Source organism: Rhinolophus sinicus, linkage group LG10 (genome assembly GCF_036562045.2).
Source record: "Rhinolophus sinicus isolate RSC01 linkage group LG10, ASM3656204v1, whole genome shotgun sequence".
Classification (NCBI taxonomy): Eukaryota; Metazoa; Chordata; class Mammalia; order Chiroptera; family Rhinolophidae; genus Rhinolophus; species Rhinolophus sinicus.
The window spans coordinates 44018024-44032331 of NC_133759.1; the positions used below are offsets into that span (position 1 = coordinate 44018024).

The 14308-nt window shown below is 38.9% G+C and overlaps 1 protein-coding gene across 4 annotated transcripts in view; it reads left to right on the forward strand.

The window, feature by feature from the left end:
* The first annotated feature begins 1593 nt into the window (after positions 1-1593).
* The window catches only part of RAD18 (RAD18 E3 ubiquitin protein ligase), a 104162-nt gene continuing 91447 nt past the window's right edge, over positions 1594-14308 (forward strand). For 2 of the 4 annotated variants that reach the window (XM_019748236.2, XM_019748235.2), the window contains exons 1-2: positions 1595-1751; positions 5779-5860. In XM_019748236.2, coding sequence (XP_019603795.1) covers positions 1701-1751; positions 5779-5860 — 133 coding nt within the window. In that variant the 5' untranslated portion in view covers positions 1595-1700. Of the gene's footprint in view, positions 1752-5778; positions 5861-14308 lie in introns of all 4 variants that reach the window. The other 2 variants (XM_019748237.2, XM_074313051.1) reach the window with 2 other exon arrangements.

The following is a 14308-nucleotide window of genomic DNA, read 5'->3' on the forward strand; positions in this document are numbered from 1 at the left end:
CTTTCACTTACCAGCAGCGTGCCCTGACCAAGTTTCCTGTTTACTTCCCTTTTCTCCTATGGTTGGAGTGAGTCTAAAATAAGTCAATATGTGTAAAAAACACCTAAAACAGTACTTTGTATACAAGCACCTACTAAATGTCAGCTATTATTGTAATGGATATTAAAGTTCTTTGTCTAACTACTATGTCATGATTATTGCCCAATGAGTATTAGGGCAAAGTCAGTTGAGTACATCTCTGGCTCAGGGGCCAGAAGTTCCTTAGGAAGAGAGCCCAAAGGAGTGAAGCCTTAACTTCTCTGAGCCTCAGTGTCTTCGTCTGTAAAATGGCAATAATAACCTTTCCTCTGCCTACTTCACAGGTTAGCTCGAGTGCTTGACCAGTGGTTACTTAGAAAACTATTTGTTGAACGAATGAATGCATGGACCACGTGGGGCAGCAGTGGCAAGCTGCAGGGGTCTGCACCAAGCAACATAACTGTGCAGACTTGCTGGCCATGAGGCCTGCTGCAATGGAGGCCCACCTAAGGCAGTGGATGATGAGTGCTGAGCTGAGTAGACAGGCTGGGTGGCGTGCTGGTCAGCACAGGTACTCTCATACTGGCCTGGTGAATGTGTACCGGTATTGGTACAGCCTGTTTAGAAACTCACATAATGCTAGCGATCACAGTTTTAAACGAGCAAATTGACCTAGTAGTTCTATTTACAAGAAATCACCAGATATCCTGGCTCAAGTGTGCCAGGATTTATACAGATAGTATGTTTATGGCCACTCTTTGCAAGAGTAAAAAATTGGAAACAACCTAAATGTTTCCTTCATATGAGAGTAGATAAATAAACTGTGGTACCTTTACATTATGGGCTACATGGCTATTAAGACGAATGAGGTAAAGCTATATGTAGTAACATGGAAAGGTCTCAAGATGTATGGTTAAGTAAAAAAACAGAAAAATTCAAGTTGACAGAGCTATACATTGAATATAACACTTGCGGGGGGGGGGGGAGAAATCCGTTTCTATGTATCTTCATAGAAAATATTTGGAAGGCTACACAAAGTTAAGGCGGTAAAGAAAAGGATTAACTTTATAATTTTAATTTGATAAATGAAAGCGCTCCCGTTTAAAAAGTCCAGAGGCTCTATAATCTGGTCAATGACACTGTGCGACTCAAGGAAACAGCTCACTTTTTTGAGCCAAAGCTTCCTTTTGTGTAAACTGACAATGATAATTCCTACCTCCCGGTACTGTGATGGGGTTAGCTGAAATAATACTAGATACAAAAACCCTTTTCAGAGTCAGGGGTTCGGAGACAGATAATTACAGCAACCAGGGAGGGCAACACAACGGAGACATTAGCCTAGACCTTGAAAGATCTGGCAAGATCTGGATTTGGTTTGTGTCCTGGCTGTCTTTCCCCAACATTCAACATCCATTTATTAGGGGTCTGATACAAAACCTGATGTGGGCTTTTTAACTATTTACTTTCTGCCCTGGAAGGCAAAGCAGAAGTCCGGCGCGTGCGCAGTACTGGAGCATCTTAGGCTGCGCCCTCCCTCGTACTACAACTCCCGGCAGACTCCGCGCAGGCCTCGGCGCGTCGCGGGCTGCTGTCGTAGCGTGGTAGCGCGGGGAATTTCGAGTCGCACTGGAGTGCGGGAGGCTAGTGGGTGGTGGACCCCCCCATCCTCCTTAGGGGAGACCATGGACTCACTAGTCGAGCCTCGGTGGCCTCCAGGTCTGGCAATCATGAAGGTGAGTGCTTCGGGGAGGTTGGGGCGCCCGGGTGTCAGCGGGAGGCCAGTCCCGCCTTGAGGACGAGAAAGGACGAGGCGTGAGCGGCGACGTGGGCCTGGGTACCGGGTTCTGCTCTGCCACTTACCAGCTGCGTGGCTCAGGGCCTTAGTTTCCTCCCCGAGAAGGGACGGGGACAGGCCTCGGTCCCTTAGGATGAGCTGAGGTTGACTGTCTTATGGAACCTGCAGTTAAGTCACAACAACAATGACCTCGAGAAAAGCAGTTACTTTAAACAGTGAAAACGACAGTGACAGCCCTTTCTGAGGACTTACTACTACATGCCAAGCATTATGTCAACTCTTTCAGTACATTAGTTGAGAATTTCCGAAAGTGACCCCCGACATGATTTTGGGTGAACCTTGCATCAAAATATATTTATTTAATCACCTAGCGAAGCAGGTAATCTCCTTCACATCCTATTGTTACCCTTTAATTACCCTCTAAATACACCCTCTAATTACCCTCAAGAAGCCTAGTGCTGGTTTGCCCTAACTCCTTCCCAACGAATCCTAACTCCTAACAGTTGTGCATGTCTCTCTTTTAAACAAAGGGACCAGGACTCGGGCTCAGCACTAGCCTTTCATTTCATTGAATTATTTCTCTTAAATAACATTGATTTTTGTGGCTGCTTGGCATTTTGTGGCTGCAAGGCATTTTAGTTTCCATTTACAGTAGTGGTGAGCCCAGGATTCCTGCTGTATTTGGTCAAGAACAAATACACTTTGCTGTGCTAGTTAAGAGTCAATTGCTTGGTGTTTCTCCTTGCTCTGTGATCACTTTCATTTCCAGTTCTCATCCTGTTCTAAAGTTTCGTACACTTGGGGGTTATGGCATGTGTCCCACTGATTTATAAGGCTGTCTCTGAAGATTAAGTGAAGGGACTTGGGGGAGGTTAACTAAGTTTGAGACTTTATTCTTCCGTCATCATCAGTGTTATCTACTGTTTTTGGGCCCTTGAGACACAGCCCCACGGTGAAAAGCTGACATTGGGAGGATCTAAGAAAGATGTGGTTTTGAGGTTGTGGTGGCCCTGGCACCGAGGTGAGCATAGATTTGAGTTCTGATGGTCCTGGGTTAAATCTGGTCTCTGCCTCCTCTTTAACTGTGATCTTGAGTCAGTTACTTAATCACTGAGCATGAATTTCTTCAACTATAAACTGGAGACAAAAATAAACAGTTTATAGGGTTGGTTAAATGAATTGCTGTTTGTGGCTAGGGATCCTGTCTGTCTTACTCACTGCATAACACAGTGTGTGGCACATAGTGGGTGCTCAAAAATTATTTTCTAATTGATTAAAGGTATCTGGAAGGTAGTAAGCATTCAATTAACATATATTAACACTTACTATGTGTTAACTGTTTAAACCCCCTTTTTATTTGTTGTGAGGATTGAATTGGATAAAGGAAGTGAGAGCTGTGTAACTTGTAAAGCTACCTGTCTGTAGATTTAAGCAGATTTTATGTATTCCCACAACTTCCACTGTGTTCTCTGGAGGCAGGTTCCGTGTCTTTGGCTTTGATATCTCATCACAGCACTGAATTGAGGGTTCAGCACCAGAGAGTGTTAAGTGATGGAGTTGATTGAGCCCGTGTTAGAATCATGAAATACTAAGGTTGGGAAGCTAGCCCCCCCCTCCAGTCTTTTAATCCCTTTTACATTGTATTTGCCAGTTTCTCATCTAGCTTTTGCTTGAAGTCTGCCAAGGGCAAAGAATTAGCTGCTCCCAGAAGTAGCTCTGTTTGAAGTTCTTTCTTATATTGAATAGAAATCTGACTCCAAATCCATGGTTCCTAACAGGATCCATGAAAAGACTTTGGTATCTAGATTATTTATAAAATTTTTGTTTGTATGTATGCTTTTCTAAGGAGAGAGTCCATAGTTTTCATTCATTTTTCAAAGGGATCTGTGACCCAAAAACTTAAGAACCTGTGCTCTAATTATTGTCTTTTTACCCATTCCCTGCTTCCCCGTTCCACTGTCTCTAAGTTAAAGAAATCCTGGGGTATCCACTTGACCACTCTCTATTTGGGTTTAGATGCATGTGACGTGTCTGTTACTGTCTTGAAATGGCATGATGGGAAATTTGTACGAGAGTGTTATAGCTCATCTGATGCGGTGACTCCTTCTGCGCCACCTTCCGCGCGTCTTGCTCAGCAGACCTGTCAGAACCACTCCTCCACCAGAAGAGGATGGTTATATAGAAGGAAGTACAATAGACTAGATGCCAGGGCTCTGTCCTGCCTCTGCTTTTAATTGATTTTCAACACAGCCCTTTATTTAGCTTTTTGTGTCAGTGGTAATTTATATTCCAAAATAATGGAAGATTTTGGCATTTTAATGTTTATTTCCCTGGTTTAACCATAACAGAAATTTCTAGGTTTAACAGGTTTTAAATGTGTGTGTATATAGTAGAAAAAAATTAAAATTCAGGGTAAGATAAAGGAGTAAATGAAAGTTACCCATCATCCTACCAACCAGAGATGACCACTGTTTAATATTTTCTCTAATTTTCCTTCAGTTTTTCTTCTGTGGACTCATGTGCACACATACCCGACAATGTATATATGCATTTAAAATTTGAGATTACTTTGGAGTCAACATCTTGGATTTGACCCAATCCCCTTTAAGCTCTATAGTCTTTGTCTATAAAACTGGGATACAGATGCTATAGACATCATAAGATTGTTCTGGAGATTAAACTACATAGTTCTGTTATTATCTGTGGTTGTAGATTTGTTCTCTCTTTTTGAAAGTTTTCATTAAAATATGAACATTTTCTCATGCATTAATTATTCTTTGAAAGCATGTTCTTTTTAAATGGCTACATAATATTTCATCATATGGACTATTAGTGACATCAGTCTTTTTTTTGGTTTGTTTGTATTTTTAAAATTTAGGTAGTATACTCACATGGTTCAGAAAGTAGATGAAAAGTAAATGTCTCTCTCCCAACTTTTCTCTCATCCAGTTTCCTGACCCTTGTGACCGTTATTTATTAACTTTCTTGTGTATCTTTTCAGAATTTATATATATATATATATATATATATATATATATATGTGATAAAAATAGAATACATTCTTACTCTCCCATCCCTTTTTAATAAAGGGTAGCATACCATATGTACTGTCTTTTTTCACTTATCTTGGCACTCTTTTTGTATCAGTGCACAAGAGAACTCCTTTTTTTTCTTCTCTTAAATACCTACTTGGTAGGTATTCTATTGAATGGAATAACATTTTATTTTAAATGATTTTAAAGATTTGGGGTTGTGAGAATAGATCCTTTTTTGTTCAGGTTGCATTTCAGATTGACACCCATCTGTTTGACTTTCCAGATTGTCCACTTCTTCACCTCCCTCTGCTGTCACCGGCCCTGGCCCTTCCCAGGGCTTCCTTATTTGGCTGCATGGTGTAGTACCATGCAGAAAGCGCTGGGCTGACTGCCAGTGGGGAGACAGGAAGGTTAGTCCTGGCTGGACTCATGCCCCATATGTGTACCTTCTCTGGATACAAGTTTCCTCATTTGTGAAGTAAGGGGTTTAACCAGATAATTGCTAATGTTTGGCTCTCATGTCCCCTGATTTGGTTCTTAACCTGTGTGGTGACTGGCTACTGGTCGGCCAGGGGATGGTCTGAGGAGGAGGTGGCTTAGTGTAAGAGCTGGAAACGTGGGAAGTAGAGCAGGAATGGAGTAGCCCTTTTATGGACGGTTGGCAGTATTGCATAGGAATCTGTACAGTGTCAGTTTTATGTGTCTACAGTGTTTTGGGAAACCTGAGATTTGAATGTGAAAGAGTCATACGGAGGAGGTTTTTCTCTATTTGTCAAGATCCCCTGCGGTTCATGTAGAGTTTGTTTTTGAGTGTATATTTGACAAAGAAGTATTATTAAATTATTTTTTTAGGGGATGGAGAAAGAGTTCTGTGGCAGATATTTGTCTTGGTGTCTTACTGATATGTAAATATGTGTATTTGCATTTCAGACAGTAGATGATTTGTTGCGGTGTGGAATTTGCTTTGAATATTTCAACATTGCAATGATGATTCCTCAGTGTTCACATAACTGTAAGTATGTTCTTAGATAAGGTAGTGTTAATTTAACACCAAAGGTAAGTACACATTTATTTCTCACCTTTAGCTCCTCTATCTTGAAGTTTTCAAAAAGGTCTTTTCCACCACTTCCCTCTTGAATATGACAGTTTTTACAATGTTTCCTATATTTCGTATCACCTCCCTCTTGGATATTTTTATGCCTTTTATAACATTTACGGCAATAAAGATTTTGGTCACAATATATGGTTCTTTATTTGCCAAGCACTTTTAGATGTTAAATTTCAGAGTTTTTGTTTTTAGCAGGATAACAGATGGGAAGTTCAACCAAGTTGTCCTTTGTATAGAGTTTCAAAATTTAAAAATCCCAATGGGAGAATTCTACCAATGAAGAGTATTACAGACAATTTTATCACTTAACTTGCTGTGTGATGCTGGAAATACTCTTATATTGAAATTTGCTTGTACTTCTCTTTATGAGTCTAGTATGTAAGTACTTTTTATACTTGAGGTATTTAACTCAGAAGAGTGAGCCTGTCAGTGTTCAGGAGCTGGCTATCTAGTTTATGGATTATCTAGGTTCATGATCTTTCTGTCCTCTACTTTCAAGTTGATTTGTCTTAGAAAGTTTTAAAAAAGGAAAACCCAACAAGACTGACTTAAAAAATGGTTTTAGTGGATAGTAAGTAGCTTTGGTGAAAAAGTTTCTGTAGAGAAGACATAATAAGAGGATCGTGGTGGTAGCAACTTGGACATTAGAGATACACGTGGGCTTGACTCTTGACTCCCCACTTACTAGTTAGATGAGTTTGCAAATGCCCAACATTTCTTCAAATATGAAAATCTGGTGAATAAGTTCTACCTTAGAAGGTAGTTGTGAGAATTAAATGTGCAGAGCCTGGCATGTTGTAGGCCCTTAATAAATGTAGTATCCTTTCTAGGCCAGATTAACATGAATAACCAAGGTAAGTTTTGGGGATTGTTTCTAAATATGTGTTAAAAGCATCTTTATTTAGATATAATTTACATGTAATAAAATACATCCATTTTAAGTGCACAATAAAATGTACTAGTGTCAGTGAGTTTTGACAAATGTATATACCATGTAACCACTACCGTTAAGATATTGAACATTTCTATCATCTGATAGAATTCTCCCCATTTCAGTCAGTATGGCTGCAGACAATCATATGTGCGTTTGTTTCTGGACTCTTTTCTGTTCCTTTGATCTATATGTGTATCCTGTGCCAATACCACCCTGTCTTAATTTCTGTAGGTTTTTAGTAAGTGTTGAAATCAGGCATTGTAAGTACTCCAACTTTGTTTTTCTGTATCAAAACTGTTTTGGTTTTTATAGAATCTTTGCATCTTATATGCATTTCCATGTTAATTTTAGAGTCAGATTGTCAGTGTTTACAAAAAAAGCCTACTGGGATGTGCATTGGAATTGCACTGAATCTAGAACTCAATGGTGTTGAGTCTTCAATATAGGAGCATGGTATATTCTTCCATTTTTTTAGCTTATCTTTGATTTCTCTCTACAACATTGTTTCATTTTCAGTGCACAGGCCTTGCAGATAGAAACACAATTTTTTATATTGCATTTTATCTTGTGATCTTGCTAAATTCACTTTTAATTCCAGCATCATTATTGTTGATTCCTTAGGAATTTTTATGTATCCAATCATGTCATCTGTGAATAAAGATAGTTTTACTTTTTCCTTTCTAATCAGTATGCCTAATATATATTTTTCTTGTTGTTACACAGGCTAGTACTCTAAAACAATGTTTAATAGAAGTTGTGTGGGTGGACATCCTTTCCTTATTCCCAATTTTATGGGGAAAGCATTTACTATTTATGGTGTTAGTTATAAGTTTTACATCATTCATACATTTTCATAAATTTATCAGGTTGAGGCATTTCCTCTATACTCTTAATTAGCTGATGGTTTTTTTTTTAATGAGTGGGTGTTGAATTTTGTCAAGTTTTCTGCATCTATGGAGATGCTCATATGATTTACTTCCTTTATTGCATAATATGATTAATTATATTGATTGATTTTTTTTTTAACACTAATTGATTTTTACATGGTTAAACTTGAATTTCTTTCAAGAGATTGGTCCATTTACTCTAAGCTGCTGGCATAGAGTTTTTTTAATACTCTTTCCTGTTGTCCTTTTCAAGTCTGGAGGATCTGAAGTGATGTCCCCTTTTATTCCATATGCTAGAAATGTGTTTTCTTTTTTCCTTGACTGATCTAGTTAGAGGTTTGTCAATTTTATTGTTCTTTTCAAAGAATAGCTTTTGGTTCATTGTTTTCCATAGTTTGTCTTTTTTCTAATTCATTGATTTATACTCTTTTAACTTTATGATTTCCTTGCTTTTACTTATTTAATTTGCTCTTATATTTCTAGCTTCTTAAGGTGGAAGCTCAGATCATTGATGTTAGACCTTCTTTTCTAATACAACATTTAAAGCTGTAAATTTCCCTCTAAGCCCTGCTGTAGCTGCATCCCACACATTTTGGTATGTTTTCATTTTTATGTAGTTTATATATTTCAGTTTGAAATACATTCTAATGTCCTTTGATTCCTTCTTTGATCCATGAGTTATTCAGAAGTCTGCTTCAAATATTTGGGAGTTTTCCTGATATCTCCTATTACTAATGTCTGATTTAATTATGTTCTAGTCAAAGAACATAGTGTTTTACTTCAGTTCTTTAAACATTTTTTTTTAATAAAGAAATTGAATGTTTTATTATTAAACTTTGTTCTCCTGCAAGGCTGTTGCTTCACTGTATAAAAATAGCACCAGCAAACGCAGTATATTGCAAAATTAAGACACAATTGTTCACCATCTGACAGTGTAACAACTAACAGAAGCTTTTTTCCACTGCCAGTTATTTCCAATGTAAAGATCATTAAGTATTCTGACCCAAATCCAGAGACAGGTGTAAGCAAGTTATAATATTATATAGGGCTTAAGGTATGTTATTGTTGAATTACATGATTTTTATAACTAAATTTTACCTCAAATAATTTCAGGAATTCTGAACATTATAACTGTAGCCTAGCCTAAAAATATCATAGGGTGTTGTGAAGATGTATATTGTGTTTATTTGCAATCGTTAGAAAGTTAAGGGGTATTTTCTTCCAGAAACGTTGTAGTTTCTTTTCCATGGGTGTTACTAAAGGTTGCTATTTTAAATCTCCTATCCACCACTAATTTAAGACAACTATGCTAGATTAAGTTGTTTCACACTGCTTTATTCAGGGAGTTCCATTCTCACTCCTCAATAGACTTTATGTACTTCTCCTGGGCTTCTTCGCTCATCAGCCCCTCTAGTTCTGAGGGATTGCTCAGCGCCATCTTGATCAGCCAACAATCTTCATAACAAGATTTGTTGACAAGTCCTGTGTTTTCTACAAGAGCTTCATTAATTTCAGTTACTTCTCCTGATAGAGGAGAATAGAGTTCACTAGCAACTTCCACACTTTCCAAAGCACCAAACTCATCCGAGAGCAGGTTGGGGCCTGACGAGGCCCACCCTCAGGCCCCAGAGCCATGGCGCGCAGGGCACGATGGGCGAGGGGGCGAGGGGGCGAGGAGGAGACACGCGCAGGCGCAGGCTGCAGGCCGCCGCCCGCACGTTCCGCGCCGATCGCAGCGCCATGTTCGCTGGAGTGCAGAGGGCGTGGTGCACCTCCGCCGCCGCGCCCACGGGGTCCGACGTTTTATGGTTTAAAAAGTGAGACTAGTTTATGACGCCATTTACGGTATTGTGGTTAATGTTTCATGTATACTTGAAAAGAATGTCTGTTCTGCTGTAGTTTGGTAGAGTGTTCTATAAATGTCAATTAGGTTAAGTTGGTTGATAGTGCTCTTTAAGGCTTTTCTATCCCTATTGGCTCTCTAGCAATACTGAGAGAGGAGTATTGAAATCTCCAACTATAATAGTGAGTTTATTTTTCATTTCACTTCTGTTAGTTTTTGCTTTCTGTATTTTGAAGTGGTTTTATCAGGTGCATGCATATTTATTATTATTTTGTCTACTTGATGAATTTACTGCTTTTGTTTCCAGGAAATGACCCTCTTTATCCCTGCTAATATTCCTTGTTCTGAAGTCTACCTTTTTTCTGATATTAGTATAACCACTCCCACTTCTTTAAGATTAGTGTTTATATGATTTATCTTTTTCTGTCTTTTACTCCTAACCTATGTGTGTCTTTATATTTAAATTGAGCTGTTTATAGACAACATATATTTGTGTCTTGCTCTTTAATCCAGTTTCACAATGTCTGTTTTCACTTGGAATATTTAGACCTGCACTGTTTAATACGGTAGCTGCTAGCCACATGCACCTATTTACATTTTAATTAAAATTAATTAAAGTTAAATAATATTAAAACTGCTTTCTCAGTTGCCACCTCTCACAGATTTTACAGACTGGCTTCATTTAAGGAAAGACCTTAACTAGTCAGCCCAGCTAGAGATTTTGGGGGCCTCTTAAACCTTTTCTGTGGCTGTGTCTTCTCTGGACTTAGGAGTGTAAATTCCCAATGAGATGTTTTGCTGGTTTCTTTTTTCATTTAGTTTGCAATCTCTTGCTTCTTCTTGTGCCTGTGGTACTGCAGGACCTCTGGAACTGTAGTAAGGTACCCAGCTCTTTTATGTTCCTGGTGACCCCCGGGCATCTAGAGTATGTCAGGTCCTATTAGGACTTCAAGTCAGGCAAAACAGAAGCCAATCCCTCAGGGAACCCCTTGCAAAGCTGACATACTGGATGCATGCTTTCCTCTTCTATTGCCCCCCTGAAAGGAGAAGCCACTGAGCTGTATTGGCCTCTGTGTTTTATACGGTGGGTTTTCTGGAGCCTCAGCAAGCTGCCCAACTCTTTTTTGTTCTCAGCAGTCTCCAGGCATCTAGATAGAGTATACTGGGTCCCATGAGCACTCTAAGTTGTGTGAGAGAGAAACCAGTCCCTTTGGCAGCCTTTCACCCCAAATAAAAGCTGGAACATTGGGCACATAGTCTTTCCCAGAAAGAAGCTGAGAGATGGGAGTTTCTCCGTCTTCCTCTGTGCCAAGCTGGGCGAGGGGTTCTGGTGAATGAGTGTGTACTAGTCCACAGCATTGCCTTTGTTCTTAGTGACTTCCAACTTGGGGCTCTCTCTTGTCACTGTTTAGATTCAGGCAAGACAGAAACTCGTCCCTTGGGCAACCCCTCGAAGCTCTGAATATTTCACATATGTTTGTCTTTACGTTCCCTCCTCAGGGAGAAGCTGGGAGTTGTGAGTTTTTTCAGATCACGTGGTGCAGAGCCAGGCAGAGGAGCCCTGGCAAGTGAATGCCACAGATTTCCTACCAGCTTCATTATTTTGTGCTTGCTTGGGTTGCAGGAGCATCTTAACTAGTATCTGGATTTCTCACAAAGGGAGTTGGTTCTTGTATTGTTGAGTTGGAGTCTGCATGGGGAAAAGGGGGCCTGGCTTTCAGTTCTGCCATCTTGCTCTGATGTCATCCTCTCTCTATGGCTAATCTACTCATACCAACGTATGACATTCTGGGGTGTCTACTGAATGCCCGTACATTCATTGAGATCTTTCCAAACTGGCTGGTAGCCTCTTCAGTTATTGTTCTTTCCCTGGAAACTGTTCTTTGGCCTCATGGATTCTCACCCTGTGTATGTGCAGATATGCATTCAATCATAGAGTCAAGTAGACCCTGGAGGTCTTTCTATATGTAGCCTCTTTCTTTCTGGTACTCTGCCCTACAAATTCTAGCTACCTGGATTGCCTTGAATCTAGCTACCTGGATTATCTTTGTTTCTTCACCTAGCAAGACTGATGGGCTGTTCGGCTCGCCTCACCTCATTATGGTCAAGAAATTGCCTCAGGCAGAATGCTTGGGCTGTGGTAGAATTCCTGTTATTTCTGCCATTGTCCCAAGTCTGAAAAAAATGTTTCATCGGTTCCCCCAGTGTTTAAGTTCTTTATGGAAGGAGGGTAATTTTGGACCCTGTTATTTTCTCATGGACAGAGATGGAAGTCCCTTATATAGATTTAATTATGTCATTTTAGGGAAGAATGACTATATTTTATGAATTCAATGAACTCTACTTAGCTGAAAAATTAGCCTTCACTTCCATTCTTTTTTTTTTTTTCCTGCTTTGTCACTGATGTCATTGTTTAAGAGTAAATCGGTGGAGGGTACTTTCAGTAACGACTTATTTTATGAGCACTTATTTTTTTATATTGTACCTCTCATGATTTGGTGGGCCTTTTCTACTATACAGCATTTGTCACAGTCACAAAGTTTGCTCAGGACTAAATGTTGCTCTGGGTCTGTAGTATTGTTTCAGTGACACAAAAGCCCCCAAAAGCTTAGTAGGAGCTAGATCTAGCTATCATGTTGCTCTCATCCTGGATGGACTAGATTTGCTGATTCAGAATCTTAGCCACTTACTGCTTTTTCTTAAACATTTCAGGATTTATCATTTTAAATCACTTTATACTGTTTTACTCTTCAGTTTTTTGGATATGGGTAACGAATACTACTTTTGCAGTTCTGCTGTTAACTAAGATTTGAGTGAAGTGCATTGGAATAATGCAGGTCAATTAAATTGGTCTAAATACTGTATTTCCCTGAAAATAAGACCTAGCCGGACCATCAGCTTTCATGCGTCCTTTGAAGCAAAAATTAATATAAGACCCGGTCTTATATAATATTATATAAGACCCGGTCTTATATTATGTTAAAATAAGACCCGGTCCTTTATTAATTTTTGCTCCAAAAGACTCATTAGAGCTGATGGTCCGGCTAGGTCTTATTTTCGGGGAAACACGGTACATTCTACCAATGAGTACTTTTGTGGGGAAAGGGAATAGACTTACTCCAATCCATAAAACACCATTAAGTGAGAAATATTCTCACTAATAGACTGATATGCTCAAGTGCCAATTTTCTTCGCACTTGCAGTTTTTCTGACTATAATGGAAACCATACTCAAAATATTTAGTCCTGAATGAAATCATTGGCTTGTAGATATGTTAAAATATCCCTGTTTTAAAAAGGGACCAGCAATAATTGTTCTTTTCCATTTTCAATTTTGACTCACAAAATTAATTGAGGCTTGTGTTGCAATAAAGAGTAAGTTAATTTCATTTTTTATAAAGGTCTTACTGACCTTTGCTAAATTGAGAGGCAACGTAAGATTCTTTTAGGCACATAATATGTTGTTCTTTTATATTCTTATGAGGCGGCACTGTGAAACAACACAGGGAAGAGAGATAGTAATACATACAGCAAGGACATACAGAACTGCACTTACAGAAATGTTGGAGTGCAAGTTGTTCGTTGGAGGGATGTTATTCTCTTATCAGCCGACTGGTCACTAACACTAGAACTGGAGGCAGAGGGCAGCCTTCTCAGTTATCCAGGACCTCCTCCTGTTCCTTTCATACTGGGAACTGGTTTTTCTGCTTTTAACCGGACACTTCAGAATTATTTTTGAAATGGTTCATTTTCTCATAAAATCCTTAAGATCACACAGAAAGGAATGGTTTAAGGTTTAGAAATTTGCTTTTACTGTTAGGATGTTAGGCTCTTTTCAATATTTGAAAGCCAGGCTGTGGCTGTTTCCTGTTTGAGATTAGAAATGCCTCCTCCCCGTAGGCTCAGATGTTTCTGTTTTATGTCATTGTTTTATTCTACCCTCCCTACCCTGCCCACACTGCTCATAGTTGGGCTTTTGGGAGGAAGAACAAATTTCACAGGCGATTTAAATAAAGCAACCTAGGAATACATGGGTTCAAAACTCTTCAACTGCTCTACCTTGAATGGAATATCATAGTTGCTCACTAGAGAATAAATTATGTTGGTCTGCAGTTCAGTACATATTTGGTAGTAGACTCGTAGACTCTGAAATTAAGCCAAGGGCTTGATATACTTTGGACTAGTGTCTAGTTCTCCATATTTCAAAACAAAACACAAGATTATGCAGAAGAGAAAATAGTAGCCTCATTACACATACTCTGGTACCAGTAATGCTATTAATTATTACTTATATAACTACATATAACAAATACATTTTGTAAAACATTATAAATATTTAAAGTAATGAGAATTATGTTAAGAGCTTGGGCCCTGGTACATGTCTTTGCCACCTGTTAGCTCTGTGGTCTTGGACAAGTTGGCTAAACTCTGTGCTGCGTTTACCTTTTTGTTAAAGGGACTAATATTTGTACCAACCTCAGGGTTGCTGAAAGGATCAAAAGAGTTAATACATGTGATATGCTTAAACAGAGTACACAGTTAGTACACAGTGTTATGTTAAACCATAAGAAATTGCCACTATTTGTCCCTTTTTGATTTCCCAACAATGATTTTCATATGGTTTAACCTAATAGCAAAAACATATTAATTAAAAAAATAATTGTTGTTCAATCAGAATCCCATATTATG